A 27,744-nucleotide genomic window follows, 5' to 3' on the forward strand; every position below is an offset into this window, starting at 1 on the left:
CTATTGATCACAGCACCTGTTTCCCACCTGTATTCCTGACAGTAACTGCAAAGCCAGAAAAGAGCTCACTTAAAAGTTCAGGCTCCCAGTTTTATCCTTAGACACTCATACACATTCTTTTTTTCTCTCTACTCAGGAGTTATAGGGAACGACAAAGTTCATACTAGTCTTACACAGCCATAAGCATTTATCAGTTGGAGGCTGTTACATCCATTCAGGTATTGTCCAAATAGCTTTTGACATACCTCGTTCAGGATTTGAGTTGCGTTCTTCGCTCTTAACATGTCTGGAGTCTCCTCTAAAGCTGTTAGTCCTTTACCTTTGACACCTTCCTCCAGATCCCTCCTGTACTCTTTCTGAAGAAGAAAGAAAATGAAAACTGCAAAGCCAGACTAAAGAGAGTTCTACACTCTACAACTTTGTTGCAAAAATTAAAAAAAAAAAAAAAAAAAAAAGAAAAAAATTCCAAAAGCTCCAAAAGACAAAAGAATTTTTTAAAACAACAAGGAATATTGTATAGGGTTATATAAGAACTACGGCAACAGAATAGAGTATAGTAATTATTGTTCAAGATAAATTGCAAAGGCACACACATATACACCCCGCTATGGAACAGTTAGGCTGACGAATGTCAGAAGGGGACACAGTAAATATGAATACAGCTAACAAACAATGAGATAAATGCCCACGACAAATTAGATCACAACACAAAATATATGTAAACATGCTTATTGTGAACGGTTAGGAAAAAGAAAGTGGTGAAGAAGAAATGCTGCTGAGAATACTTAGTGGAATTATTTAACTTGACAGAGGAAATAAGCACAGAATAACTGCTACCTCGCTTGCTATTTTGGTTGCGTATTTGACATGTAATAAGGATGGTGTAATCTCCAAGCCAGTAAGGTTTCTGCCCTTAATGGACTCTTCAAAGTCCTTCTTATATTCTTTCTAATGAGAGTAAGAAGAAAAAAAGCAAAATAGCAAATATTTATTACATTTTTTTTAATTACGTGAAAAACTACTGGGAGGATGGAGCAGTGGTTTGGTATTAATGTCACAATGACAATAACTGCTACAGTCAATGCCGTGGGCACCTAAAGCAATAAATCCTGCTTCTACTAAAGCCCATGAAACAGCTCATTACTTTCAATGGAAATATGGCCTGACCTTGCCTTTTTTTTTTTTAATCTTTTTCTACTTATTTGTATATGCAGAGAAAACATTCAATGGAATCACTCAAACATAATGACTAATGGCCTTATACAACTGTTTTTCAGCATGTATAAGCCTTCATCTGGGACAGAACAAGATTATACTTCAAACAAACAGAAAAGAACTGCTTGAGGAAATAGAATGACAAGTCAGTGAAGAACACTATGACAGCAGAGACAAACAGGAAATAAATGGGTTTCTCAAAAATAGAGTTCTGAGATGAAAAGAATAACCAGGGTACTTTCTGTGGACTATGATAACTGACACACATACTATACTTGTGTTGCAAAAATTTAAGTGAAATTTATTTCATATTACATTTCTTCTAAAGACTCAAAGACTTGCTTAAGCTTCATTTACTGATAACTTCTTGATGAAAAATTACAGATAATATACATTTCATTGTGACACAGGAAAGCTTCATGAATTTTTAATGTAGTATTTCATAACCAATATAAAGAAATGTGATATAATTTTTCAGTCTATCAGCATGCACAAGATGTAAGTATAATTGCCTGTCCAAATCACTGTGAAATTTTAACTACAAAAAATAAATTTTAAAGTTTTTTAGTCTATCGGTATTGATTTTAATCATACCTCACTCTGCATGAGCTGAGATTCCTTTGCAGTAAGGTATGTTGGAGTTTCAAAGTCCAACATAGGTTTTCCTTTTTCCTTCTCATACTTTTCTCTGTATTTCACCTGAGAAGAAAAGAAAAAAAGTTATCCTCCTAAATAATCAAAGAACCAATTCATCAATGAGTATGTGCCTACTTTGGTCAACAGATCTGTGGTAAAAAATGAATGTCTAATACTGTTTACCTTCCTGAAATCCATATTACTGACCATAAAATGTAAAATCAAAGGTCAGGCTTGCAGAAAAATGTGTGGCCTAAAATGCTACTGATTTATTTCCTGTTGTAGAGAACAAGCAGTGTCAGCTCAGATTTCAAGAATTTACTGATCACAAGAAGCAAGACAGGTAGCTGTAAAAATCTAACTTGAAGGCACTCAGACTGCTCATGACGCTGGCTGAGTTCAACCAGTTACATGTTAATGGATTGCTGGAGTGTTAGCAGCAGGGCTTGAAAAGATGCAGTTTAGCGACTTGCTAACTAATTCTGTGCGTGAGTGTCCAGGAAGTAAAATGTCCACAAGGATGAAGATATTCTTGCTTCAAGTTATAGTATCCAGCCTTTAGGACATCAATTTTCAGACTGCTGCATGAGGTAATGCTATGTCTTTGGCTGAGACAGATCCTGATCTCAAACTGGAGCAACAAGTAGTGACTTTAACTACAAACTGATTAACAACCATTTTCTTACAGTCCTTTGCTATGTAACCTTTTAGCTCTTCCATGCCATGCAGCAGAACAATAACTATGGCCCTTTGTGTTCTAGCAGTAATTTCTCCCTTGCTTTACAGTCAATAAATACCTGGAATAGAACCTGGAACAGAGAGGATTAGAGACCAAATCAGAGTATGAATTTCTCTGGAATGGTTCACCATTTGCTGTATTCCAGAGGGAAAAGATGTCAGACACATTTAATAGCAGCAGTAGGTATTGTTTTGGTTAAAGCAATTTTGGATGCAGAAAAAGAATGGCAGAGCTCTCCTTTGTATCATTTGAAGCTAGAATGGATAAAGCAGTTGAAAATATACTGTCAGCAACAACCCTACCTCTTTCAATTTCCAGTTTCTGTGATTACCAGGTCCTTTTTTCTATAGACAAAATCACCCTGATAAATGTATTATACTGTGTAAAAAGATCCACATACAACAGACATAAGTAACTTTGAGATCTACTCTAGAATGAAGAAATCATACAGATATTTTATCTGTGTTCTACACTTGCAAATGTGCAAATATTTCTCATTGACTTGTTTACTCAGGTGTGCAGTGTGTATAAAGCAGAAAGGCACAGAGATTGTTATATACTGAAGAATTTGCTAGGATGACTTCAGTGATGGAGACTGGTACTCAGTGAGTGGGGTTAATGAGAAACACATGACCAACTTACGTGGCTCTGTAGTTCTGATGCCTCCCTTAGATGAACCTGTTCAAGATTATCTGGCACCACATGGTAGTGACCCTTACTCTTCTCATATTGCTTCTTGTACTGGTACTGAAGGGAAGGTGTCAAAAATCATCTCAATAAAAAAAAAATCCCTCAGCAAATTTACTTCTTAGGTCCAATCAAAGCAACACTTCAATGGAACATCAAAGAGAAATTAGAAATACAAAAAGCAAAACAAAACCAAGAAGTTTAACTCGCAGTATCAGATATCACTTCTAAAGAAAGATGTGGGTGAACAGTTATCTTTTTCTGACCATTTTGATTGCAACAAAGATTTTTGCAAAACCAGGATTAAAAAAAGAAAAAGAAAAAAGAAAACACAGTGGATATACATGAAAAGGCTGTACCAGGCAATAATGATTTTTGTCTTTTCTCAGTAAAATTATCAAGTATTTTGTTAGGCATAATTCTGTAAATCTACAACAGGGGGATGTTAAACATAAACATGAAATGAAAAAAACAGACAAAAATAAAAATTTTAAATATAGTATGCAGTAAAGAAAAAAGTAAAAAAAGAAGAAAACGGTATTTGTTAGTGTAATGCAATCAGTTAAAATGTAATAAAGAATCAATCCACTAAAAATTATTAGAGGATTTAAAATATTAGCAGTTCTACAGCTAATAAAGATTTCACTTCCCAGAGGATAAATGTGGCAAAGTTGCTATTTAACTAGGAAATAATCGTTAGAAAGCAGAGGAAGAGATCACTACCAGGTGATGTCCCATTAACAATAACACAGGGAGTAACTGTTACAGAAGTCGTTAGCAGAGATCAATTCAGAATGGAATCAAGAGTAATGGAAAAATCAAATGGATCTGGGATTAGTTAATGAGCTTACAGCACTGGCAAGCTGGCTTGTACTCAGGACATGGTTCATGATCAGCGATTCAGACATGTCTGTGACAGGCTTGTGAAGTTTCTTTAAATCTGCCTTGTATTTCACCTGCAGGTAGGAAAGGACAAACAACATCAGAAAAGGAGACTGCTAATAAAACCTGTGATGTTGAATGTATTGACATAAAGGAGGTCTTTGTTAAAGAAATTTGAAACTTTTAATTTCCCTAAGGGAAAAGCACAAGTAAACATACCTCACTAGCCATGTTGTGAGCATCTTTCATGGTCTTGTAGATTTTAGCCTCCTTTAAATCATACTTTGGCTTCTTACCCATCTCTTTGGAAAAATTCTCCTTGTATTTCACCTAAATTAAAAAACAACCAGATATTACAACTGTTCTTGACTACTCACTTGTTTGGCTGCAGAAGGCAAAGAGACCCTACTTCAATGCTGGTGGTAAGCAGAAGAACAAAAATGTAGTAACTTGAAGGCATCCCCTGGAATAAAGACTATTTTAAAGATGACCTGACGTGGAAAGAAAATCTACATCTGCATTTACAAAATACCACCTGTAATTTTTCATTCAGTGCACAGGTTACAACTCCTCATTGTAAAAATAACAGACATAGTTAAGAGAATTATGTTGACAAAATACAGCTAAATTCTGACCCTTGGAGATGAAGAATTTTTCACCTGATGGGAACTGTGCATAGATAAAAGATATCCTATTTCACAGAGACAAAAACTGACACAAGTATAAAGAGTATTTAAAAGAACTTTTTACATACTTCTGGGAGAAATATGAGCTTTAAAAACTACCTCAAGACATACAAGCACTGAAGATGGCAATATAACAAATATTTTATATATGCTGTTATACACATACTGTGTTCTGTATAAATCAGAGATGAAGAAGGATGCTAATGATCACAAACAGAATAATGATACAATTAATTACTAGGAACTGGATTATGCAAGAGGCTTAGTAACACTTCCGAATCACATTAGCATCAGCAAGGTAAACCATAGTGATGTAAGCCATAGTAATCCAGCAGACCCAGGCTGGAGGCACAGAAATGTTGATAGGAATGAGAGTTTTGCTAATGACTTAAATGAGGGCAAGTCCTTCATCCATCATGTCTTGTCCCATCCCACTGCTGCAGGTGCAGCTAAAGGTTAATTCCTCACTATTTCTTGTAAACCTACAAAAGGGATGGTTCCATTAGGAATCTTTTGGGTTTATTACTTTTTTTTTTTTGCTATCAGAGATGCATAAAATTATTTCAGAAGAGTTACTGAAGAGTGCAAGAAAAACTCAAAGTATTAGAGATTATAGATAAGTTCTGGCTTATCTAAATGGATCCCATCGTTATTATGTATGCTCATTGCCATTAGAGTAAACATCAGTAGAAAAATTCTGAGGATTTGTCATGTCTTCCCTGTAGTATTCTGCCTGGTCTGGAAACGAGTGAGGCAACATTTCTTTCTGTTTACCACCCCACTTTTCCTTGGAGATATTTTATATTAAATAAGCTAGCAACCCCTATCCCTGGTCTAAAGAACAAGAACTGAATAACCGTCATCAGTCTTTCTGAAAGAATTTGATCTTGTTCAGGACCAAGATAATACTTATAAAAAGCATGCAGAAAATACAGGACTGAGGCTGATGAGGAAGAAGGATTAACGGTTCTTCAGAAAAAAACCTGATCTCCCCAGCAATATTTATGTGAAAACTGAAATGAAAGAAATAAAATACTGAAGAACTGATAACTAAGTTGAGGAACAGCTGACTCATGCTAGAGGTTTTTTTATGACAACTACAGAAATGTAAACAGATAATTTTGTATTAGTAAAAAAAGATGATTGAATGCAGAATTAAATCACATTCCACAATCACACTTTACACTTTGAATTCATTGTCATATTCTTGTCCATACAGCACCATGTGGTTCATGCTGGATACCACTGTTGTTCTTTTGCTTTGCAAAATATGCCAACATTCAAACACACAGTGAAACAGGCAAATCCACGAATTATATAGCTGCTGTAAGTAAACGAAGAATATTAATATTTTTGACATAAGGGCATCAGTATTGGTTCTGATCTCAGAAAAATTAAAATCAAGCAGAAGTATACTAGAATCTGTTAAGTTTTTCAAGCTATGCAACATATGATCAAGATCAGACCATCATGCCAAAGAGTTCACTTTTTTTAAGCCCAGAAGAAATGTTACTGGAAGATCTATGCAAAATTAAAAGCAACCATGCCAGACAGGCAGATGAAATCCAACTAAAAAAAGGCAAGTGGATAAACAAACTGGACATAACACTTTATGAAGAAGTTTATGAGAAGAAATGCCTAAGAAAAAAAAAATGTTAAAGATTATGCCAATTATTCTTTGCTCCCTTACTGCCTCTACAATAGTTAATTTTCTCTCAGAACTAAAATAATCTCATCAAAGCATGTTTATAAGACTAAGAAGAGAATTGGCTAGCATTGGAGCAAAAGCATGGAAAAGGGGGATCTCATTATCACTGAATGGGAATAAACATAATTACTTCTTTTTCTTATAGTTCAATTGTTCAGTTTAAGAATCCTTGGTTCTACTGAAAAGATTCTTGGTTTTCCTGACAAACGCAGTGGCTGACATTCAAACATGCGACAGTTACATGCAGCAGTCATGGCTAGAGATGGAAAAACCATAATCCCCCTTTTATTCATTTGGAAATACATGTGTAAAACTGAAATGGCACAGATCTGTCTGCTGCCACTTCAAAAACTGCTATGCCACCATCATTTTTCTATTTTCCAAAGGTTTTGAGATGGCAAGAAATATAAGAAACTACGTGCCCTCAAATCACTACAGGGTACACTTCTCAGAGGCTCTGGGGCTGATTCAGTCATACACTATGCTTCCATTATGCCATTCCAGCACAATGTAAACAGAATAGTTTAAATGAAGTTTAAATGAAGTTTAAATAGAAGTTTGAAGTTTGAATAGTTAAAATGAAGTTCTAGTGTGAATGTTATGCATATGGCATGACTGTTCACTGAAAATTACCAGCACCATTGTTCAGGTTTGTCATACACACGTATTTCCATTTTTTGCACAGTTTCAGGAAAACCAGCTCAAGCTTACATGTCTGTTTTTAGGTTTTGGGGGTGAAAAAGGTGAGTTTTCACATTGCATGAGTGCATCGGAAACTTCCATTAAAAATACTGGAAGTCCCAAAACCATGATGAAGGGCATAATAACATTTCAAGCTTCACGTGGTGTTTCTGAAACAAATTCCCCACCCACAGAATTCCCATGCACTGTCTTTTCAGAGGAAAAAGAGAAGGTCACATCTAACTGAGCAGTCTCACAAGTTTTGCTACATTCAACACCTTTGACACAAAAAGATCCAGTGCAACTGGTGCATCATAAACCCTTTAACAGCTTGGAATTGTAAGATAATATGCAAGCAAGAGACAGATGCATAAAAATGGCATTCCCAGATCTGTCACTTAAAATTATCTTACATGACTACTTAGCATATTAGCTTTCTTAAAGGTTCTCATCCATGGGGTATCATAAGATGCAGCTCCATGCCCTCTCATATGTCGTTTGAGGTATTCTGCCTATAATGCGCAGCAAGAAAGCAAGATCAGAAATGCAAACAATTATAGGATTAAAGCGTGAAGTGGTGAGAAAGAACCAAGTTGAACTGAAGTCCTGGCAGAAAAAATTGTCACCGAAAATAGCAAGCATGTGCTTCAGACTGACTGGAGAACATGACCATTGTATAAAAGTAAGAAAGCTTCTATTAACATAACATGTTAACTTCAAAACAGAAGATTCTTCTAAAGGCACAAAGTAGAAAGAAAGTGGCTGAATCAAACTGAATGTCCATCTCATAAAGGATGGATAATAAGAGTTAGGTAAAAGGCTGCTTCTTTTAAAGCCAATACCCAAAAAGCTAAAAAAAGAGAACACAGCTAACACTTCAGCCTTACTATTTAAAAGATCTTGTCATGGCATCATTTTAAGGAGATTCTATACCTCCATTACTGACAGTTAGTCAGTCAGTAGAAAAGTTTATTTAACAAAGAAATACCTTGCATTGGAATTTAATTTTTACTTTAATATGTTCCCTTTAAAATATCCCTTATCCCCTAATCTAGAAATAATTTCAGTTATAAAAAATATATTAGTATTACGCTGTAAGTTAATATCATGTCTCATTTCTCTCACTGCTTCAAAGTTTCACCAACTTTTTATTATTACCTGGCTAGTTAGCTTGGACACCTCCTTTGCCAGTTCAATATCTGGACGTCCCAGCATGGTTACGCCAATGCCAGCTTCTCCACGCTTTTTATATTCAATCTAACAAAAGAAAAAAAAGTATAGTTTAGTAGTGATGACATTCCCTTTTAATTATTTTACTGACGCTATTTTTAATAGCAAAATATTGCTAAGGAATTATACAGAAGACTTAAAAAACTACTTACATCACTAATTAACTTGGCAGCCTGAGTTGCTTTCTTAATATCTGGTCGATCTGCTATGGGTGTGTAGTGGAGCTTTGACTTGGCATCTTTCTTGTATTCAATCTAATCCGTGACGATAGACAGAGGAAAGAAAATTACTGAGGTTTGTTCATGAGGAATATACCTAATAAGGCCACAGCAATGTTGCTGGGAAAGTGCATGGGTTTTTTTTAAAACTGATTTCACAAGGAATGGATTTGGGAATCTGTTTTTGCAAGTTGTCTACAAATGAAGAAATAAGCACGTGCAATTCTGTTTGTATTTGAAGGAATGAAAAAAATTATTAGATGTGATTTGCACTAGATTACTTTAAATCCTACCAGGTGATTAAGTAGAAATATGATTTTCAAAGAAATCCTTTATTTCAGTGCAATTTTACATTTGTAAATATTTGCACCTTTATCTTTCAGAATTACACCTGAACATGGAGGCTGGGAGGAAATCCAAAAGCATGTGAACTTTTGTTTTTGCCAGCTGAATTTGATTGAATTTGCTTACACAAGCTACTTAATTCATGAAAAGACAAGACAAACTTACTGTACTCTGTTTTTTAGCAACGTCCATGGCATGTTTCACTTCGGGAGGCTCCAGCATGACAGAATAATTAGACCTGCCTTTCTCCTTCACAAACTTCTTTTTATAGTTTGTCTGTTAAGAGCAAAAAGGGCAATGTGTGATTTTTTTAATTTCACAGGGAGGTAGATGCTACTGAAACTTGGAAATAAGCTCACTGAAACTGTTAAGACAAATAAAATGCAATCTCCTCAGTCTCAAAATGTATGGTCCCCAGCTTGTTTGTCAGAATTTGCACTTTAGATTACAAAAGCTTGCTATTTGGAGGTAATGATTTGTGTTTAAACTGTGTTCTATGAAAAATAAAATCTGAATTAAGGGCACCCATTAGCACTCCAGCCTGTCACTTTTCTCCAGAGTATTTCAACAGATTCCCAATAAAATGTGTTTAGGTCTTTGTTAAAGTCTCATTCTGGTAGGAATTAATCTTTTCTGACTCCTTGGGCATTTTACGATGAGACTCTGAATGTGTTGCATGTATACTAAAACATGCAACAGTCTAATCAATGATAGGCAGCGGGTAATCATCTCACCATGAATTGTTATCACACTAGTTACTTACCTCACTGACATTCTTGGTCACCTCTTTGACATGAACAGTGTCTCGTGTCTCTGGCAGGGTTGTATAAGACCCATGTGGAAGCTGCTTCTTGCTATGTTCTTTGTATTTGTTCTGAAAGCACAGAATAAAAATAGGTAAAAACCAGCAATGCAAGCTCCCCCCATCTCCCTCCCCCCCCCCCATATTAACAGGATGTACTTAAAAGGAACAAATAACTCTCCGATGTTTTACCTCAGATACAAGAGAGCTGACATTCTTAGCCAGGAGGATCTGAGGTGTATCTGGAACAACAAGGTATGTTCCTCGAGCTTTGTTGTGCTTCTCTTTGTATTTTATCTAGCAGGAAGAAAAGATATCATGTTAAGCAATGTGTATCTTGTCTTGTGGCAACTTAAAAAGAAATTACTATAGTTGTGCCTGCTTGTTAGTGCAAAAGTTTGCACAAAATCCCATATTTTGATGTTTTCCAGGATAAATTCATTCCAGTCTATATATTCCTATAGCTCTCACTTGGATTTTTATTAATATATTGGATATTGAATATTAATATATTGTTAGTAATTATTAAAGATACTTTGAGTTATGCACAAGTTACACCTGCAGCTTCTTTTGTTGTTTTCTCCAGATATTTTCATTTCAATAACAGGAATGCAGAGATATACCAAAGGTCTAGCATATTCAGGCAATGTTAATTTTTAATATTTATTTAATCCATGAACTAGGCCAGTGACATTTACAAGACCAAATTTATTCAGCTTTTGCAAATTTGTTAATGAAATAAACAAGTCAGATCAAATAATGAAGTGAGACTGAGAACAACTTTTCAAAGCTCCATTCTTAATCCAATCATATTTCCAGTATTTTACGCAGTAAGTAAAGTTCTAGTAGAACAAAAAAAGTGAGTGTTCAAGTACTTACATCACTCGCCAAGATGGCATTATTTAAGGCCAATACTGTGTTTTTATCATCTGTGACAGAGAGTTTGCATCCCTTTAGGTACTCCCGGTCCAGTTTGTATTCATACTGCAGGAAGAAAAAAGAAAAGATAAAAGAAGAGAGTCTCAAAACTTCTACTTTTTTTTTTTTTAAATTCTGAACACGAGGCATGTGGGGAAAGGGAGCATCCAGTTTGTTCTGATTTTCTTACATCACTCTGTTGCAGAGACGACTTGGCTGCTTGAACAAAGTCAGGCCGATCAGCAATCCAGTGCCAATGAGCCTTGGCTGCTTCATATTTCTTCTTATAATCCAGCTGTTTATAGTGAAACAACATGAAAAAAAGAAGTTAATTGGAAGTTGTGTACTTTACACATGACATTCATACAGATGCAAATTCTCTTTCGGTCTGTACCAATTAAAGAGAGAAGAGGTAAGAAAGTGCATCTACATAGACTAGGGCTTTCCTCTGATCATGTACAATCCACTGGGAGTCCATTTACTCTAGTTTTACCACTGCTAGGTGGAGAAAGGAATATGAATGACTGCAAAGACGTCACGACTTTGAAGAAGGTGAGTGCTTTCAGGTCCTTGCCTATTGAAGTGGATGTTGTGCCACCAATAATAGAAAACACAGAAGAGCTTCCCATGAAGCACTTGCTTTGTCTACAAGAACATCATCACAGAGAATTTCTGGGACAGTTATGTCTCTATCAGGAAAACAGAGGGGGACTAGAAGAACAGTAGGCGTGTGACGTACAAGGACCTCAAGTGACCTCAAGGACAACTTGCAAGAGTGAGCACTTTAGTATGAAATAAATTAAAATATGTTTTATTCAAGCAGCATAAGAATTAGAAGCACTGTCCAAGCTCAAAAAATTTCAATGGAACTGAAAAGAATTTCTTGTCATTTCCATTGCCAGTCCCAAACAATATCCATAATAAAATTAAAGTATTAATAAAACTGAACTCACGTTGCTGTTTAGCTTGTAAGCATGCCTTGGAGTCTTAATATGAACTGAATCGACTACAACATTGCAGTGAGATTTATTCCTCTCATACATTTCTTTGTATTTCAGCTAAAGAAAGACAAACATAAAAAATGTTTACAAAGATATCATCGTCAACAAGAAAAGCATCAAAATATGAAAAACATAATATTAAAAATTGCTCCTGTCAAGATAAAATCTTAATCCAAGAAAAAGAAATTGTATCAATACAACTTGGTATCAACCATCTGCCTGAAAGAATGTTCTCTTAAATAGAGAACAGCAGCAGTTCTCTTTAAATAGAAAATGTAGCAGGTATAACTCACCATGAAGCACAGTCTAAGATTTAACAAAACCTACACCTGAACAGTAATTCTGCCTGGTTTTAGTTTTTCGCACCTAACAGAAATGCTTTAAAGAAACTTATCTTCTGATTGATAAGCACATTCAATGCTTTCTGAAAACTCCTTTACAGAATCTCAAATTCAGCACTCAGTTTGGAACTGAAAAAATGTACTTCAATGCACAGATCGCTTTTGAACATCTTTCTTAATGATCCACGTTAGTATCTGGATAATACGGTTATTTTTTCCTCCTAGATTTACTCGTTATATAGATAATCCATGTAGCATCTGAATGACTTTCACGCTACTTATTCTCACAGTACTATATTGAGTTACAGCAGTGGTAGTATCATTTTATTTATGGATATCTAAGGAACAACAATACAAAGGTCAGAGAGAAAGCCTAGGGTAGGAGGAGGAATTAGGACCAGGACTCCCAAATCCTACGATATTATTCTATCCACTTCGTCTTCCTTTGTCTCTCTTCTTTTTAGCCCGTAATCAAAACATATATTTATTTTAGATCAGAATATTTACCTTACATATTCACAATATCCATAGAAGAAATTAATAAACACGGCAATGTATTAAGTACCTTATTCAAGGCTCCACAAAAGGCACTAGCCAATAGAGGAAGAAAACCCAGAAACAAACTTCCCAAATCCATGCTTTAATTAGATATCAGTTCCAGCTCACGGCTTTTATTACTAGTGAGGGCTGCTCTACCCCAGCAAAAATGTTCCAAGAGCTACGGCAGAACGTTACACAAAAAAACTTCCTGAATACTTTTATACTCTATTGTGTTTTTTGAAAAAGCATTAAGTACACATGGAGTTTTACATGCGCACAAAACCAATACACTCTAACAAGAAGCTATTTTGTAATGACAGTGTTACATATGAGTTAAAAGTATTGCTTATCAAAGTAAAAAGTTCATTATGCGTCTTTTTGATACCACAGACAAGGATAATTTACTTACATCACTTATTCTGTCCTTGACCTTGCGCACATGCAATAACATAGGTGTATCATGGATTGTAGTATAGCCTTTAGGCTTCGCTTTGTTATATTCCAATTTGTAAATAATCTGAAGATAAAAATTATAGATCATATTATTTCTTGACATTATTGGTGTCAATTGAAAAAAATCAACATGAGAAACAGCGTATAATGGACTACTGAAAATGCCGTATTTTTAATTATCACACTTCAAAGGTCAGAAGTCAGAGAAGGAGGTATGCTTGAAAGGGACTGACCACACTTACATCACTAATCTGTTTGTTGACTTTTGTAGTCCTTAAGTGTTCTGGAGTATCCACGACTGTAGTATACTTGTCCTTCTTCTTTTCATAGTCCTTTTTGTATTCAACCTGGTGATTTGGAAAGAGTGTATGTTAACCACACAAACCAAGACAAAACATCTTCAGAAGATATGTTTATATTCACATATAAAATTGCAAAATCCTTCCACCAAAGCCAATGAAAACTGAACATGCACAATGAGCTAAACTTTGCAAACCCCTTATTTACCTAAGAGGCTGCCTATCTATTTGTGTCATTAATTTTACGTTTATTTCACTGAGTGTAAAAGCTTCACTTCTATCCCAAATGTCCAAGATTGAGCTAAAAAAGCAATCTTGGCAGACCAGTGACTTAAAATTCATAACTGGACAATATCTCATTTTTAAATATTCATCAAATGAAGAGAAATGTAAAGCATCTTACACAGCAGAAGATAAAAACATCCACTGAATATATCATAATGCCAGGCTATTTTAAAGGCTTTGATAGCAGAATTTGTATCTTGATATTTTCTTTCTTAAAGATCATCTTGCCCTACTCAGGACTCTAAACCTGTTTTCACAGAATTCAGTGAGAACAGACTGTACACCAAGAATGATAATTCATTGTAGACAGCCTGAGGGCAGGTGGAAGAGGTTAGAACATATTTTTTAAAAAGAAATTTCATGCTCTGTATTGCATCAGAAAATAAAACCATGCTTTTGAAACAGGACTACGACAGACGAAATATAAAAAATTATATACAAACAACAAATCATTACATGAAGTCAACTCAGATGAACGTGCAGGTCAGGCAGAGTGCTATTTTTTTTCTTTAAACATACTCAAACTTACCTGCAAGGAGTTTTTAATGGGATAATAGAAATCCACAGATAAATTGAACAAAAATGCCTAGTAAAGACCTTCAGTACCTTATTACTGAAGAATTTTACTAACTGTGCTAATAGTAAAAAAGAAGAACACCCCTCTCCCTCCCATGTAATTGTTGTCTACTGTTGCACTTCCAGTTTATAATTTAAATGTTCTATGCCGGTTTCACTTGGCCCAGTCAGGAATCATTTTTACCATCGAAAAGAGTAAGGTTACTGCTAGCAGCTGTGATTTCAGAGCAGAAATAAATATGTATCAGTTATTTAATAAGCCATATTTTCATCCAGCTGGTACAACCAAAATATATATGCTGGAATCCAGGTTAAATGAAGGCAGAATATGGAAAATTAATTCTTCACAATAATATCAGAGTCATTACAGGCTTTCTTTTACATCATCAGAAATATAAATATGATAGGCCCTTTGTTCTGTACGAACAAATAGATGAATCATACGTACTTTCTACCTGCTGATTCTTATTAGAACTGGCAAAAGGAGAGTATTTTTTTTTTAATAAATGGTATTATGTGACTGCATAAGGACTGCTTTGCTAGCCTTGCTTAAAAGCAGTAGGTAGAGAAAGTGATGAAAACATGATCTACTACAGACCTGTGCACCTATACCATTTCTAAGAGCACTCAGAAGCGAGATATGACTCTGTTCTGTATCTAGGCACAATATGACACCATTCTGAGGCAGAGGGGTAGATAAATGTTGTACTATACTCGCCAAATTACTTCATCGTGTTCATACTGAATTAAGGGACTTGAGTTATGAGGGGTGGTCAGTCCAAGAAATGGTGGCAGAATGAGAATTTGGTTAGGAAAATATCAGGAACAACTAACATACAATATCTTAAATGTATGGAAAATTGCTCTTTATGTAAGCATGTGAAATATTATATAGAAGTATATATAACAATTATTTATAATGAAAGGAGAAAATGGAGGCAAGATCAGGCTGAGCTGAGTGAAGTCCAAGTTACAGTAAATATTGTTTCAGATATTCTGTTTTCAAAAATATTTTATCATAGCCAGCATTAAGCCCTTCGACAAAACTCTGGAGTCTGATATCTGCAGAAATTTAGAGAACTCCCAAGCATTAAATATTAGAAGTCCAAGCAGCTAATTTGTATATATATATTTGTATATAAAATGTCTCCTACACCAGCAGTTCTTCATATTACCTGGCTCCATAAGTATGTGTTGTAGAGTGCTGTCAGCATATCTGGCCTCAGAATTTCATTACATCCATGTTGCAGGAGCATCTTGGCAAAGGATTTATATTTTTTCTGTTCATGCAAATGGCAACGAAGCACAAAAGAGACTTGTGAACACCATAAACAACAACACAGCTCTAGATCCCAGGCACTTTGAGAGTGGAGAGATTTAGGCAAGGTACTATATGTATTCATTCAGATGTGCATACAACTTACATCTATATAATTAAGAATGTCAAGAGTAATATTAAAAGATTTGCATACTATCCCATTAAGGAAATTGCGAAAATATTTTTTGAGAGCTAAGAGTAAATTATAGATTAAAGTGAGGGCACTCAAAAGCCAAATATGTCACTGTTGCTTGAGAATGAGTAAGAAGATAATGTTTGTAAAGGTCATTAAAAGAGAGGTAATAAAAAATAAATGCATGATACAACACGCATTTTTTAAAACCTCTCCAATGACTTCAAGAGGCATTAGATTTCTGATGTCAATTGATGCACAATATATGAAAGTACATACAGTAGAGATTAGCTCACTCAAAAAGTAATAATTCTTTTTGGGTGGCAAAACAAAGACTGTCTGATCAACTGAACTAAACATCACAACATCACAGGTGAAACCTGTGATACTACTAGCTATAGACATTTCACACAGACAGAGTAGCTGTGAGCGAACCAGGCACTTTCTGGCAGCACCGGCTAGTGCTCCTACAGTACCTGACTGCTCAGTGTAGTCCCCCACTTGGCCAGGAGGTTCCTAGGATCATCCACAATAACGCTGTACCTATCTTTGAGCTTCTCATAGGCAGCTTTATATAATTTCTGCTCAGAATAGCATAATACAGTGTAACAAATTAAAAGAGAGTGAAGACACAAAGAGATCATAGTTCTAACCATTGAAACCTCTTTACATGGACTATTTAAAGGCTGGGATTGAAGTTCATATCCAAAAGAGAAAAATATATTTAAAAAAAAACACAGAGAGAAAATATTTCCAAATAGTACATGCATTTCTAAATTTCCACTGGAAGGCCTAATCTACAATTTAAGGATGCCTATATTCTATCCCTGCCACTCTTCAATAAGCCATTTTATGACTTACTTTCGTCATGAAAAATAACTGCAGAAGCAACTCTGTATGGAACTAGATTCTTGATTTGAGTACAAAGGGAACACAATGAGATGCAAGGGTAAAATACAATGTTATATTATCATCAGACATTTTGTAAGCAAAAACTATAATCCCTCATCACAAAAAACATCACTTATATAACAGAAGACTTTTAGGCAAGTTCATTTCAATGTATGGAGCCCCCATTGCTAAAATTTTATTCATTTATGTTTCTCATATTAAATTTTTCCTTATTTGCTGTACCAAACAATAAGAGGACTGAATACTAACAATCTTCCATAACAAATTCTGGTTCACTGCTTATCAAATTGAGTATGAAATGATAGCAATGGTACTGGAATGGTATCTGTTGTGAAACAGTTCTTCTTACCTAGAAAAGATAATACTGTAATACATTTACTGACAGGTAAACAATTTAACATAATGTCTGGTGAAAAAGAATAAAATACCACGATGTGAGAGTCTAAATATACGCCACTTTAATGAAAGCATCAGAGTCTGGTGTGGTATGCCAATTCTAAGCTGATGAGAATTCACCTAGAACACAGTGCTTTTCATTGGGATTTGTCCTGTGGGTGTACAGCACTACTAGAAACTCCATTGGTGATTTCAATCTTAAACCTAGGGGCATTCATTAACCCCCTTTGCTACTATGTCGGGTTTATTGTTTCTTTAGCACTACAGGAGAAAAGTAAGAAAAAGTAAGTAAGTAGTAGAGTGGGAGAATTCAAGGCAAAATATCTGAAATGAAACAGAGCTATGGTAACTTTGGACATAATACTATCTTCCTAACACTGATGAAGTTTTTTTTCAATGTTTCAGGAAAGCATCTGTGATTCTCTCTATACTTTTTTCACATGACAATCAACAATCAGTGTTACTAAGCAAAAAGCATTATTTAAGTTAGCATTTATTTACCAGTCAGCAAAGGAGAAGTTTCTTTGCAATGACAAAGTAATGGAACAGGGGTCAGGATTTCACTTTTTAGGTACTGTAAACCTGCCCTGTCCTAATACTCAGACAGATAATAAGAACAACCTTGTCTTTCGTGATTTTAGTCTGATCTTAAGATATCTTTAAGCCTGAATATATTTTGATTTATTTACAATTTCATAAGGAAGATCAGCCTTCAACTCGGTATTAACATACACACACTTACTACTTCAGCGTGAGACTCTACAGAAATCTTTAACACTTACCCCATCCATCAACTGAGTTGCATGTTTAAAATGCTTGTTAATTGGAGAGTCAGCTACATACTTAAAATGAGACTTAGTCTTCTCAAACATCTCCTTGTACTTACACTGGAGAAAAAAAACAAAACACAAAAAAAATTCCAATGTTAATGCAAAGAAGGGTAAGGCAATGCAAACATACGATTTTAGAAACAATCTGCAGAAAAACCATGGTAGAATTATTGCATATGTGCGTTTAACATATCTACAAACAAAAAATAGTTGTAAATGTAGTAGTTTGCAGGATGGAACTCTCACATCAAGAAAGCAATGGGAATTTCAAATCCTCATAATTTTAAAGCTAGACTTAGAATCACTGGAAAAATTACTATGCAGCTGACAGCTTTGCAAGGAACAGAGAGGATAAGTAAAAGATCATTTCGCCTCTGTTTTCTTTTATAGTAAGAACTAAAATTTTAGATGCTATATATTAAGTTCTACTGTGAGTTATTCATATCAATGTCTAGGTCAGAATTGGATTATCCTGCAAAAAATTTACCTACAATATAAGCAAACGTCAAAAAAACCTTTAGCAACAATTCAGACTGTTTTACTTACCCCACTGTAGAGCACTTTATTCTTTTCTGCCAGAGCAAAACTTGGAGTATCCCATGCATAACAGCCAATGCCTCTGAGCCATGTTAAGTCTTCCTTGTATTTAATCTTTAGAAAAGACGTAAAAGGATTCAGTTTTAAGTGGCACCAAGTGGTAGCTGATCAATGCTGAAATGGCACCTCAACACAAGGTGTAGCAAACAGAGCTACATCCATTATTATTCCATTATAAGATAAGTTACAGTTACTCATACTTTTATGATGGACTCAGATTATTCACACACCTAATCTATCATTAGCTATTGGAGTTCCTGTGCGAATTAAAAGACATTTATTCTTGTACAATTAAGGGGTTATTGTATATGTACAGATATGTACAATTAAAGGTTGTTACAGGGTTAACAAATCTAAGCAAATGCAACTGAAATGAATTAAGATGGTTCTGTTAATTTCAAAAGGAGAAGGGCTGTAATTTTAGCCATCTGATTTGCTCTGTCATTTCACAGATCTGCCAGGTGAAAATGTAAATCACTTTAAAAATTTCAGCTGTCTTCTCTTTCTCAAGAAATAAGACTTGGTTTTCATTTTGGAAACCTACTTTCAACCTCTCACATCTAGGAACTATTTGAACTCACATCACTAATAGCATCCGTGACTGCGCGATGATGGAAATGCTCTGGACGGTCTGGGATTGATCTCCAGATTCCTAACTGGCTCATATAATTTTCCTTATATTTCACCTACAAAGAAAATTGAAGAATGAAGTAAAACAATCTGAGAACAGAACACTCCAAACCACGCAGTTTCAAGACATTCCTTTTTCTGAAAAATCAGAACTAAACCAGTGGAAATGAGATTTACTTGCATTCACCTTTGTAACACCAAAGGCAATGAAGCGTATAATCTTCCAGAGAAGGACAGAAGTTAATATTAATAGTGCTGATCATATTTTTCTAATTATTTGACACACTTAAATAGAGCAATAGCATAAATGGCATATTCTAGGTTATTAAATGACAAACACTAATTAGGAATTAAAATGTCGTATACATACACTGCTAATATCATCGGTGACCTTTCGATGATAGACAATATTCAAAGCATCTTTCACTGTGTGGTATTTGCCCTTAGTATTCTCAAAGGTTTCCTTATAGCGCAACTGGTAAGAAAAATAACATATAAAAGAATATATTACATTTATCTGTCAGGAATTGTTTTAGTTAAATTTCCTACCTCTTAGGAATGACATCCAGGATATGTTGCTGTCCAACATCCCAATTTAAGCCCTGAGAAGCTGCAATTGCCTACAATCAATTGCAATTTGATGGAGACTTATGGTGAAAATTAGAGAGAAAAGGAGTTGGTACATCTAAAGCAACATTTCATCCTATTCACTTTCAGACTGAATACTGAGGAAAAAACATCCATGTATCACAGGACTACTCTCTAGAACAGCGAGTGCCACTTTTGGCATAAAAACCCCTACTTATCCCTTCTTCCATGTCCTGATCTAGAAGAAAGCAGGAAGATCATTCCAGTCTTAGGAGAAAGACTTTCTCAGAGGAGAAATTCAGATGTGCAAAAGAACTGGAATGCTCCTTTGCAGTATTTAAGAATCATTCTTAAGAGAGCAGTAAGACTAATCACTAGAACAAAACACCAGCCCAGCACATATCCTTTCAGGATACAACGTGCAATCTGAAATATATAGCAAAGATCTCACGAATGAGTAGAGTGCTCTTAGCCATTGCCTTAAATCACAGATCACTATTCCACGCTTGAAGGAAAAATCAATTTCACCTTAATAACCTTATGTGCAGCAGCTAAGATAATTTTTCTCTGTAATCTACTTCTAACTTAAAAAATGAGCACATTCTCAGTGGCATGCAAGTTTACTTCTAACACAAAACTGAGATGAAAATATCTGATAAAAGGTATTCTACCCTGGCTCCAGCATCAATCATTTCACTCCAGTCTGCACTATTTGGAGATTCCATGTGTCAGCAAATTACTTTAAATCTATTTTTCCTGTGTTGTAAGACCACAATTCAGTGCAATGGAAAATGAAAATGAATTACAATAAATGAAAAAAGCATTACAGTGACATCAAATAAAAACTTAATAATCTCTGTAATATCAAATGGAAATGTACATGCAAATGGGGTGACCTAGTTTATGACCCACACTGAGTTATTCTATGCTTTGCGTTCTCGTTCCCCATTGACCCTTTTTCTGTTCTTTCCATAAAGAAACCAAGAAAAAGCAGCAGCGAAAGTGTTCATGGACTACATACATCACTCGCATTCAGGTATGCTCTCTTGGCTCTGATCAAGATCGGTGTGTCAGGGACAGGCGTATATCTGTCCTTCATCTTCTCATACTGGGTTTTATACTTTTTCTAAGAGAGACAGCAAAAGGGAAAAGTTATATCTTTAGTCTTAGAAGCATTTGCTAATCTGGTATTATGTTAATGCCCAGGGGTGCTACCCTGAGTGCATAAAGTCATTCTTGCAAAGCGCTTCTGTCAAAACTTTGGGAAACAAGCTCAGCTGTTCAGCTCTTTCTAGGTCTTCCTGGCCTTGCAGCCAGTGTACCTCAGATTCTGCAAACAAGCACTTAGAAACAGGTATCTTATAAAATACTAAAACATATTAAAAAAGTGTACTCTTTTACCACAGCTTATAAAGGAAATGTGGAACTTAAGCATAAGAGACAGAAAACTAAATGAAGGGTAAACACATTTGAGCCTTGAAACTATCACTAGAATTAGAAATGAAACTTCTAAACAGTTCAGCATTGTGGTACCAAACAAAAAAAACCAAATATCTTACCTCACTGACCATGTCCTTTACGTGCCTAGCATGTGTAAACGCTGGAGTCTGACCACCAGCATGATGATGGGGTCTCTCTTTTGTGGCAAGTTCCACGTACAAGTACTGCAGCAAGAAGAAAAGAATAAAAAAATAGACATTTCGAGTAAGTTTTACTTTATCTCTCTGAAAAATGACTGTAAATTCACAATGTATACATAACCACACAATTTACCCCAGGGAAAAATAATGTGCCCTTTCCTCTTCCATACTATCTCAGTTCATACTCCTGATATTCTGTAACTGCCAGTAACATGCTCACAAACCAAGAAGTCAAATACATGTGACATTAATGACCTCTCTGCCCTACATCCAGACCTAGCTTTAGATAAAAGCATCCATAAGATCTGTTTTTCTCTGGTATCTTCATTTTGTTCTGCAAATTTAAAAATTCCACAAAATTTGTAGCTAATAACTCAGATAATGAACTACTATATAAATAAAGAAATGATCATGAATAAAGGTAGATGGATAAAAATATTTATTCCTCTGATGAACTCAGTTTCAGAGAATTTGAACAGAACTGTACCAGGGTTCAGTGCTCTATTTCAGATGGACAAAGCTGAACATGTCCATTACACAGACATGGTCAACCTGAAAATTCATAGCCACTTAAATATGAGCAACAGTCACTTTAAACATCCTCTCTAGGAATTCTACATTGGTTTGAAATGGCCTGGAAAGATTTTGCTGTACTTTAAGAGTATATTAAGAGGGATCCCTTGATTGGTTTTTTTATCAGTACAAATTTTTCACCTGGCTCTGTATTTTTTGTCCTTGCTTGGCTCTTAAGAAGTCAGGGGTATCAAGGATGGAAGTGTATTTTGTCTTCAGCTCCTTGCCTGCAGCTCTGTAAACCAGCTGGAAAAAGACAGGTCCGTGAATTATTTCTTCTGTTACATATGTCCATTTAGCAGCTGAACAATCACAGCTTTGCAATTATAACATCTCATGTATTTCAGGAAAAACAGCGAGAGAGTCTGAGCTTAATTATAGCTAACAAAGATGTGCGAAAATAATATAGAACTTACTTCACTTAAATGGGTTTTTAGTTCCTGAACTGCTCTGTATCCAGGAGTATCCAATACCACGTTGTATTTAGCCCACATCTTCTTTGCCGTATCCGTGTATATATAATTAGACTGAAAAAGAAAAGCAGTATCACTTAGGAAGCTGTTACTATTCTCAGTAGTAAAGAAAATTTTGCAGTGTAACCTAACAGTACTTTGAAACAACTAACTAGCTGCATGGCAAGAAATTCTGTCATACGTCTTTACTCATTTTCCTGTACTTAACTTCCTGGAAGTACATAGCATGCATGTAAATAAATCAATCATTGTTATACATGGTTCTCAGAAGAAAAATCTTACCCAAAGTTTACGCAGGTGACGAGCACGGACCATATCAGGAGTATCATACAGGAAGCAACCCAAGCCCTTCAACCATTTCAGATCCTCTTTGTATTTATTCTATGAGGCAATTAGAAAAAGAAAAATCAAAAGTTAACTTTTGGGATAATTTCATTAATCAGTCCCTAAGCATAGTTACAAAGCATTTATTTATTACAGAATAGAATGCAAATGCTAGAAGACAAATTCCACTTTCAGTATAAAAGTATTAGGCCTGTTGTATTCAAATACCAGGTATCTTAACTGAAGTTGCTTACATCACTTGTGATGTCCCCAACATGGCGGCAGTGCAACACCTGAGGAGTGTATGGCAAGGAAATCAAGTGTCCCTGCATCTTAAAGAAATCTGACTTGTAGATCAGCTGGAAGACAAAGAAAAAATAGCATTTCACGTGTTTGGCCATGTGAATATTCTAAATCTCTTCTTGGTTTTTTATGTTAGAAAGACACATACATCACTGACAGCTTCCTGTGTTGCTCTGACTTGACGGATTTCTGGTGTGTCTGGAGTGGTATGAATCTTGTCCTTGTACTTGTGGTATGTTGCCCGATACAACCTCTGTATCAAAGAGGACAGCATTCTACATGTTAAAAACTTAAAATGGCAAGCAGTTTGGCAGAGTGTAAGTACTTCTCTTTTAAGGGCAGGTTTTTTGTTAGGTATTGAATAACTACCAGAGAAAAGGGAGCAAACATATTGTTTTCTAACCAGGCAAAGATTTTCCACAATTGTTTTTGACAGCAGCATCTCTAATACATCGAGAATCTGAGACTCTAATCGTACAAACATGTAAATATGTACATTTAATTTTCATCCTATTAAAGCCAATGACCAAGAAGTGAGTACATATATATAAAACCTAAAACTGTCAAGACCCAATGTCATACAGATACAATAATTTCTATGCAACTTTAATCAAGTAGCAGCAGATCAGTTAATAAAATTAGGCTGCAATTGATTTTATATTATGGTAACAGTTTTACAGGATTACAGAAAGTTAGAGTTATCAAGAACCTTAAAAAGCCATACAGCCCAACTCCAAGCCTGGATCAATGATCCCTTGCCATTCTCGATGGATATTTGTCTAAACTGCTCTTAAAAGCCTCAAAGAACAGGGACCCTACAACCTTCCCAGTCAATGTACTCCCATCATCATTCATACTTTGAGCACCACAAATACAATTGAAAGCAAATAAGTATATTTACTGTACCTCATTAATGACTTGATTCACTTTCTTCACATTTTCAAACCCAACATCTTTAGGTCCCAGAGTATAGCCTTTAGCTTTCATGTGTTCATAGGCTTCTTTATATTTCAGCTATAAAGTGGAAAAAGGAACAAAAACATATGGAAACTAAATTTGATTGTGATTCTACTTACACTGCAGTTCTGACAGTAGTTTATGCAGTATAAAGAGCGAGATTTTGAGAGATAAACACGTGAGATTTAGCTATATCAGAGTTAAATACACTGCACATCATCATTATTTTTGTCTCTATCATGTGGTCCAAGATTAATAACGTTTTAAATTTCTCTTGCATCTAATAAGGTATTTGCATCTGCCTGGGAAATTTATATTTTGATAGTAATTGCTTCAGATAATTATGGGGTTTGGTAACATTTAAATTCTGTTAACGCAAACATTATCAATGTTGGGGCTTGAGTGCACTAAGAAGATTTAATTGCCCTGACTAGCCACCTCTGGGACGCCAGGCCTTACCTGAGCTATGTTGTAAGCACATCTGTCTTCAGCCCTGTCTCTGTCCTCATTTCCTGGATGGACATTGGTCCTATGTTATCGGTAACTTGTCTCTAGCCCTGTTTCCTGGATTTACCTCGGACCTATGTTGTAGGTAGCTTGTCTCCAGTCTCTGCTCTGTTTCCCGCAGCTCCTGACTGGATCCCCCTGGATGGACCTTGGCCCCGGTTCCTCACCTTGTGTGGGACTGTTGGTGCAACCTGTTATCAGCACCCTGCTCTGCCCACCCCATTCAGGTATAGTGGGACTTCACCCTGGATGATGAGGTCACTCCCTATGTCGTGGTCACCCTCAGTTCCGGGCTCAGGCATCCACATGGAACTACCCCACTCTTGTTGCTCTCTGACAAGCAATCTCATATCTGAGAAATAACTGTCTCAAACAGTTGTGTGCTCATACAGGATGGGCATCAAATATTCCCTTGCGACTCATGTTGTAGAAGGACTTAGTACATTACTTACATCACTGCCAATGTATTGGACCTGTTTAGCATGCTGAAAGCTGGGGGTATCTGTGGGAAGGCTGTATCCAGTAGGTAGAGCCTTCACACCAGCCCAGCGATACAAATTCTGTAAGAGAAGAGAGAAAGAGAGAGTTTGTGACAACTGTGTGTTATATTTGAGAGCATTCATTAGCTGCATAGGAAATTTCTTAATTGCAATTGGCAAAACATTTCCCTCATGTCTGCATTATAATGCATACTTGTAGCTTAAATGACGACATTTTCCCACTTTCATTTTAGAGCAGTGAAATCTAGCTTCTTTACCTGAAAAGCTAAGGACAGACATTAACTTTTAAAGAATTTGCTTTTTGAATATCAGAAACTCTGTGGACCCAAAAGTTTTATACTTACTTCACTCTGTATTTTGTTCGCATGATACGCGCGCTCCAAATCTACTGTTTTATCAGTAGGAATCACTTTGCCTTTAACATTGTGCATATATTCACCACGATAGACAGCCTGAGAAAATGAAAAAGTAATTAGAGGAGAGTCATAATTGTGATGTTCTCTCACAGTATGTATTGTTTGCATACATACGGGAATTTCTCCTAAAAAACTGGATAAAAGTTTTTTGGATTCAGGCAATTAATGATTTTAGTGATTGTGTTCTCAGATCTTAATAAAGGCATAGGCAATGAGTTGTAGATAACCAGCAATGATTAAATGATTAAAATGAAATGATTAAAAAAATACTAAAAGTCACATTTCTAGAACTTGTGAGCTAATGGCATATGCAATATCGGGGGTGAAAGATGATACAAACACTTACTTCACTTAAATTCAAGCCACTGAGGACATTCTGGACATAGACAGGTGTGTCCATGACCACAGTGTAGTCATTCTTCATTTTTTCTGCCTTAGATTTGTACTTAATCTGTGGAAAGAAATTCAAGAGCTCTAATTAGTAAGGCTAGTCATTGTTAATTTAATTTATTATATTATTATATTTACTATTTCTTTTACTACTGAACTATTCTATTAGTGAACTAGCATTTAAACAGAAAGTGTATTGAAATTATGGCTGAATAAATTAACATGGCATCTTACTAGATAGGAACAGCTGATAAGTTTTATCAAGGAATATTAGGAAATGTCAATACTCATTCATAGAATAGGCATATGTATCATATGATAAATATCCAACATACTTGTGATACAGAACTTATGAAGGGACATACATTCTCAAAAACCAGAATGGTTATTCTCCCATTTTAATGGCTTAATGCCAAACTAAGGATGTGTCATAACATCTTGAGAGGAGAAAAAGAAATCATAAAATCAACATAAAAATACTTCTTTTTTAATATGAGTTCTGCATCATTTCTGCTTTACTTCAAGGGTTCTGAATGAAGAATTACTGTTTTAAGTGCTTTTCTGAGAAGACAAGTATTTAAACATATGTTTAATGCTTCCCTGAATGGGATGTAACCTGACAATACCTACTTCTAAAGCAGCAAAGTTTAAACAACCATATATGGTTATTTAATTAATACTTCAGTAGAGAAGGATAGATAACATTTTCCAGATTATATTTGGAGTAGAATAAAGCTACTCCATCCTCTTAATACAACAGAGTGAAAAAAACTAAGAAGTAAAACCAGTGTATCCACTCACATCACTGCGAAGATCGTAGGCATGTTTGGCATGGAGAATTTCAGGAGTGTCCCAAACAAAGCAGCCGATGCCTTTCAGCCAGTTAAGATCATCCTTGTATAGCACCTAAGGTATCAGAGCAAAGAAGCAATCTGTAAGACTTCCGCTAGGATCTAATCCCTGATTGCTAAATCAGTCTGAAACACAACTGTCAAATGATGGCAAGTAAGGTTTCCAGTATTTTGACATTTTTTTTTGGTTTGAGAAAATCAAAACAAGTCCTTTTGGAATTTAAATTATTTTTCTTCATTGCTTCAGTTTGGCCAACAAATAAAAAAACCCAATGATTTTAAAAAAACTACTTGCATATCCTACTGGGCAATGATTTACTGACAGATCGCTGGCCTACTCCTGGGCTGACCTATGCAAGGCAAGTGCATAGAAGCTTTGCACCACCAGGATTTTCTCAAACTTCCAGTTTCTACACCTTATGCAACCAAATAATAAAGGGCAATTTACAGAAAGGGACGGCTGAACTGGTAGAACTGTAATGTTATGACGCAATGCCTACACTGATAACACTGAAATTATGCATACTAAGCCACATCTCAACTACACGCTTATTGCCAAGTGTTACAAAAACCATGATACAGATGCTGTTTAGCAGTGCATAATACAAAGGATTCAAGTGGTAACTGCAGAGTGCTCCAACTGAGTTTTTGCTAAATCATTTCCTCTAACAGAGCACAAATGCAAGAATCTTTTTAAAAAGTGAGCCACGAACACATGATTTGTGAACTTACATCACTGAGTTGATCAGTTACTTTTCGAACATGGGCATTGATTTGAAGATCTGGTAGACAGAGCCATTCATGGAGGTGTGTGCGGTAATCAATTTCACTGATTTTCTTCTGTGCATCCTTAGCAGAAATTATGTTTACCATGTCTGGAATAATGTGGACTTTGGCTTTATTCTTTTCATAGACTTCCTTGTACAGACGCTGCAGAGTTAAAGCAGTACATTAACAATGCTGACAAATAGTCTGAAGCATTAACTGTTGAAAAATTTGAAGCAAAATTATTGATATTTTCATGGAATGTTAGTGGGAGAGCAATCACTCTAAAATTTACATCTTGCCTGCTCTAAAAATAATTTGCAGAACGTTAACAAGGGTGATAAAATATGATTTGTCAAATTTTCATTGTACTCACGTGTTAAAAGGAGTTAGACTATG

General features: G+C 35.5%; 1 protein-coding gene across 1 annotated transcript in view; it reads right to left on the bottom strand.

Annotated features, from left to right (window-relative positions):
- The window catches only part of NEB (nebulin), a 136,205-nt gene that overhangs the window by 21,926 nt on the left and 86,535 nt on the right, over positions 1 to 27,744 (bottom strand). The window contains 35 exon segments of the mRNA XM_050900496.1: positions 246 to 356; positions 838 to 948; positions 1,810 to 1,914; positions 3,233 to 3,337; positions 4,129 to 4,233; positions 4,379 to 4,489; positions 8,393 to 8,491; positions 8,617 to 8,718; positions 9,193 to 9,303; positions 9,791 to 9,901; positions 10,022 to 10,126; positions 10,709 to 10,813; positions 10,938 to 11,042; positions 11,701 to 11,805; positions 13,039 to 13,146; positions 13,325 to 13,429; positions 15,418 to 15,522; positions 16,170 to 16,274; positions 17,784 to 17,888; positions 18,378 to 18,482; positions 19,010 to 19,114; positions 19,429 to 19,533; positions 20,668 to 20,772; positions 21,206 to 21,310; positions 22,001 to 22,105; positions 22,276 to 22,386; positions 22,615 to 22,713; positions 22,911 to 23,015; positions 23,108 to 23,212; positions 23,866 to 23,973; positions 24,876 to 24,983; positions 25,268 to 25,375; positions 25,686 to 25,790; positions 26,531 to 26,635; positions 27,313 to 27,510. Of these exon segments, the coding sequence (XP_050756453.1) occupies positions 246 to 356; positions 838 to 948; positions 1,810 to 1,914; positions 3,233 to 3,337; positions 4,129 to 4,233; positions 4,379 to 4,489; positions 8,393 to 8,491; positions 8,617 to 8,718; positions 9,193 to 9,303; positions 9,791 to 9,901; positions 10,022 to 10,126; positions 10,709 to 10,813; positions 10,938 to 11,042; positions 11,701 to 11,805; positions 13,039 to 13,146; positions 13,325 to 13,429; positions 15,418 to 15,522; positions 16,170 to 16,274; positions 17,784 to 17,888; positions 18,378 to 18,482; positions 19,010 to 19,114; positions 19,429 to 19,533; positions 20,668 to 20,772; positions 21,206 to 21,310; positions 22,001 to 22,105; positions 22,276 to 22,386; positions 22,615 to 22,713; positions 22,911 to 23,015; positions 23,108 to 23,212; positions 23,866 to 23,973; positions 24,876 to 24,983; positions 25,268 to 25,375; positions 25,686 to 25,790; positions 26,531 to 26,635; positions 27,313 to 27,510 (3,801 nt within the window).

The sequence above is a fragment of the Gymnogyps californianus genome, chromosome 7, assembly GCF_018139145.2.
Source record: "Gymnogyps californianus isolate 813 chromosome 7, ASM1813914v2, whole genome shotgun sequence".
Classification (NCBI taxonomy): domain Eukaryota; kingdom Metazoa; phylum Chordata; class Aves; order Accipitriformes; family Cathartidae; genus Gymnogyps; species Gymnogyps californianus.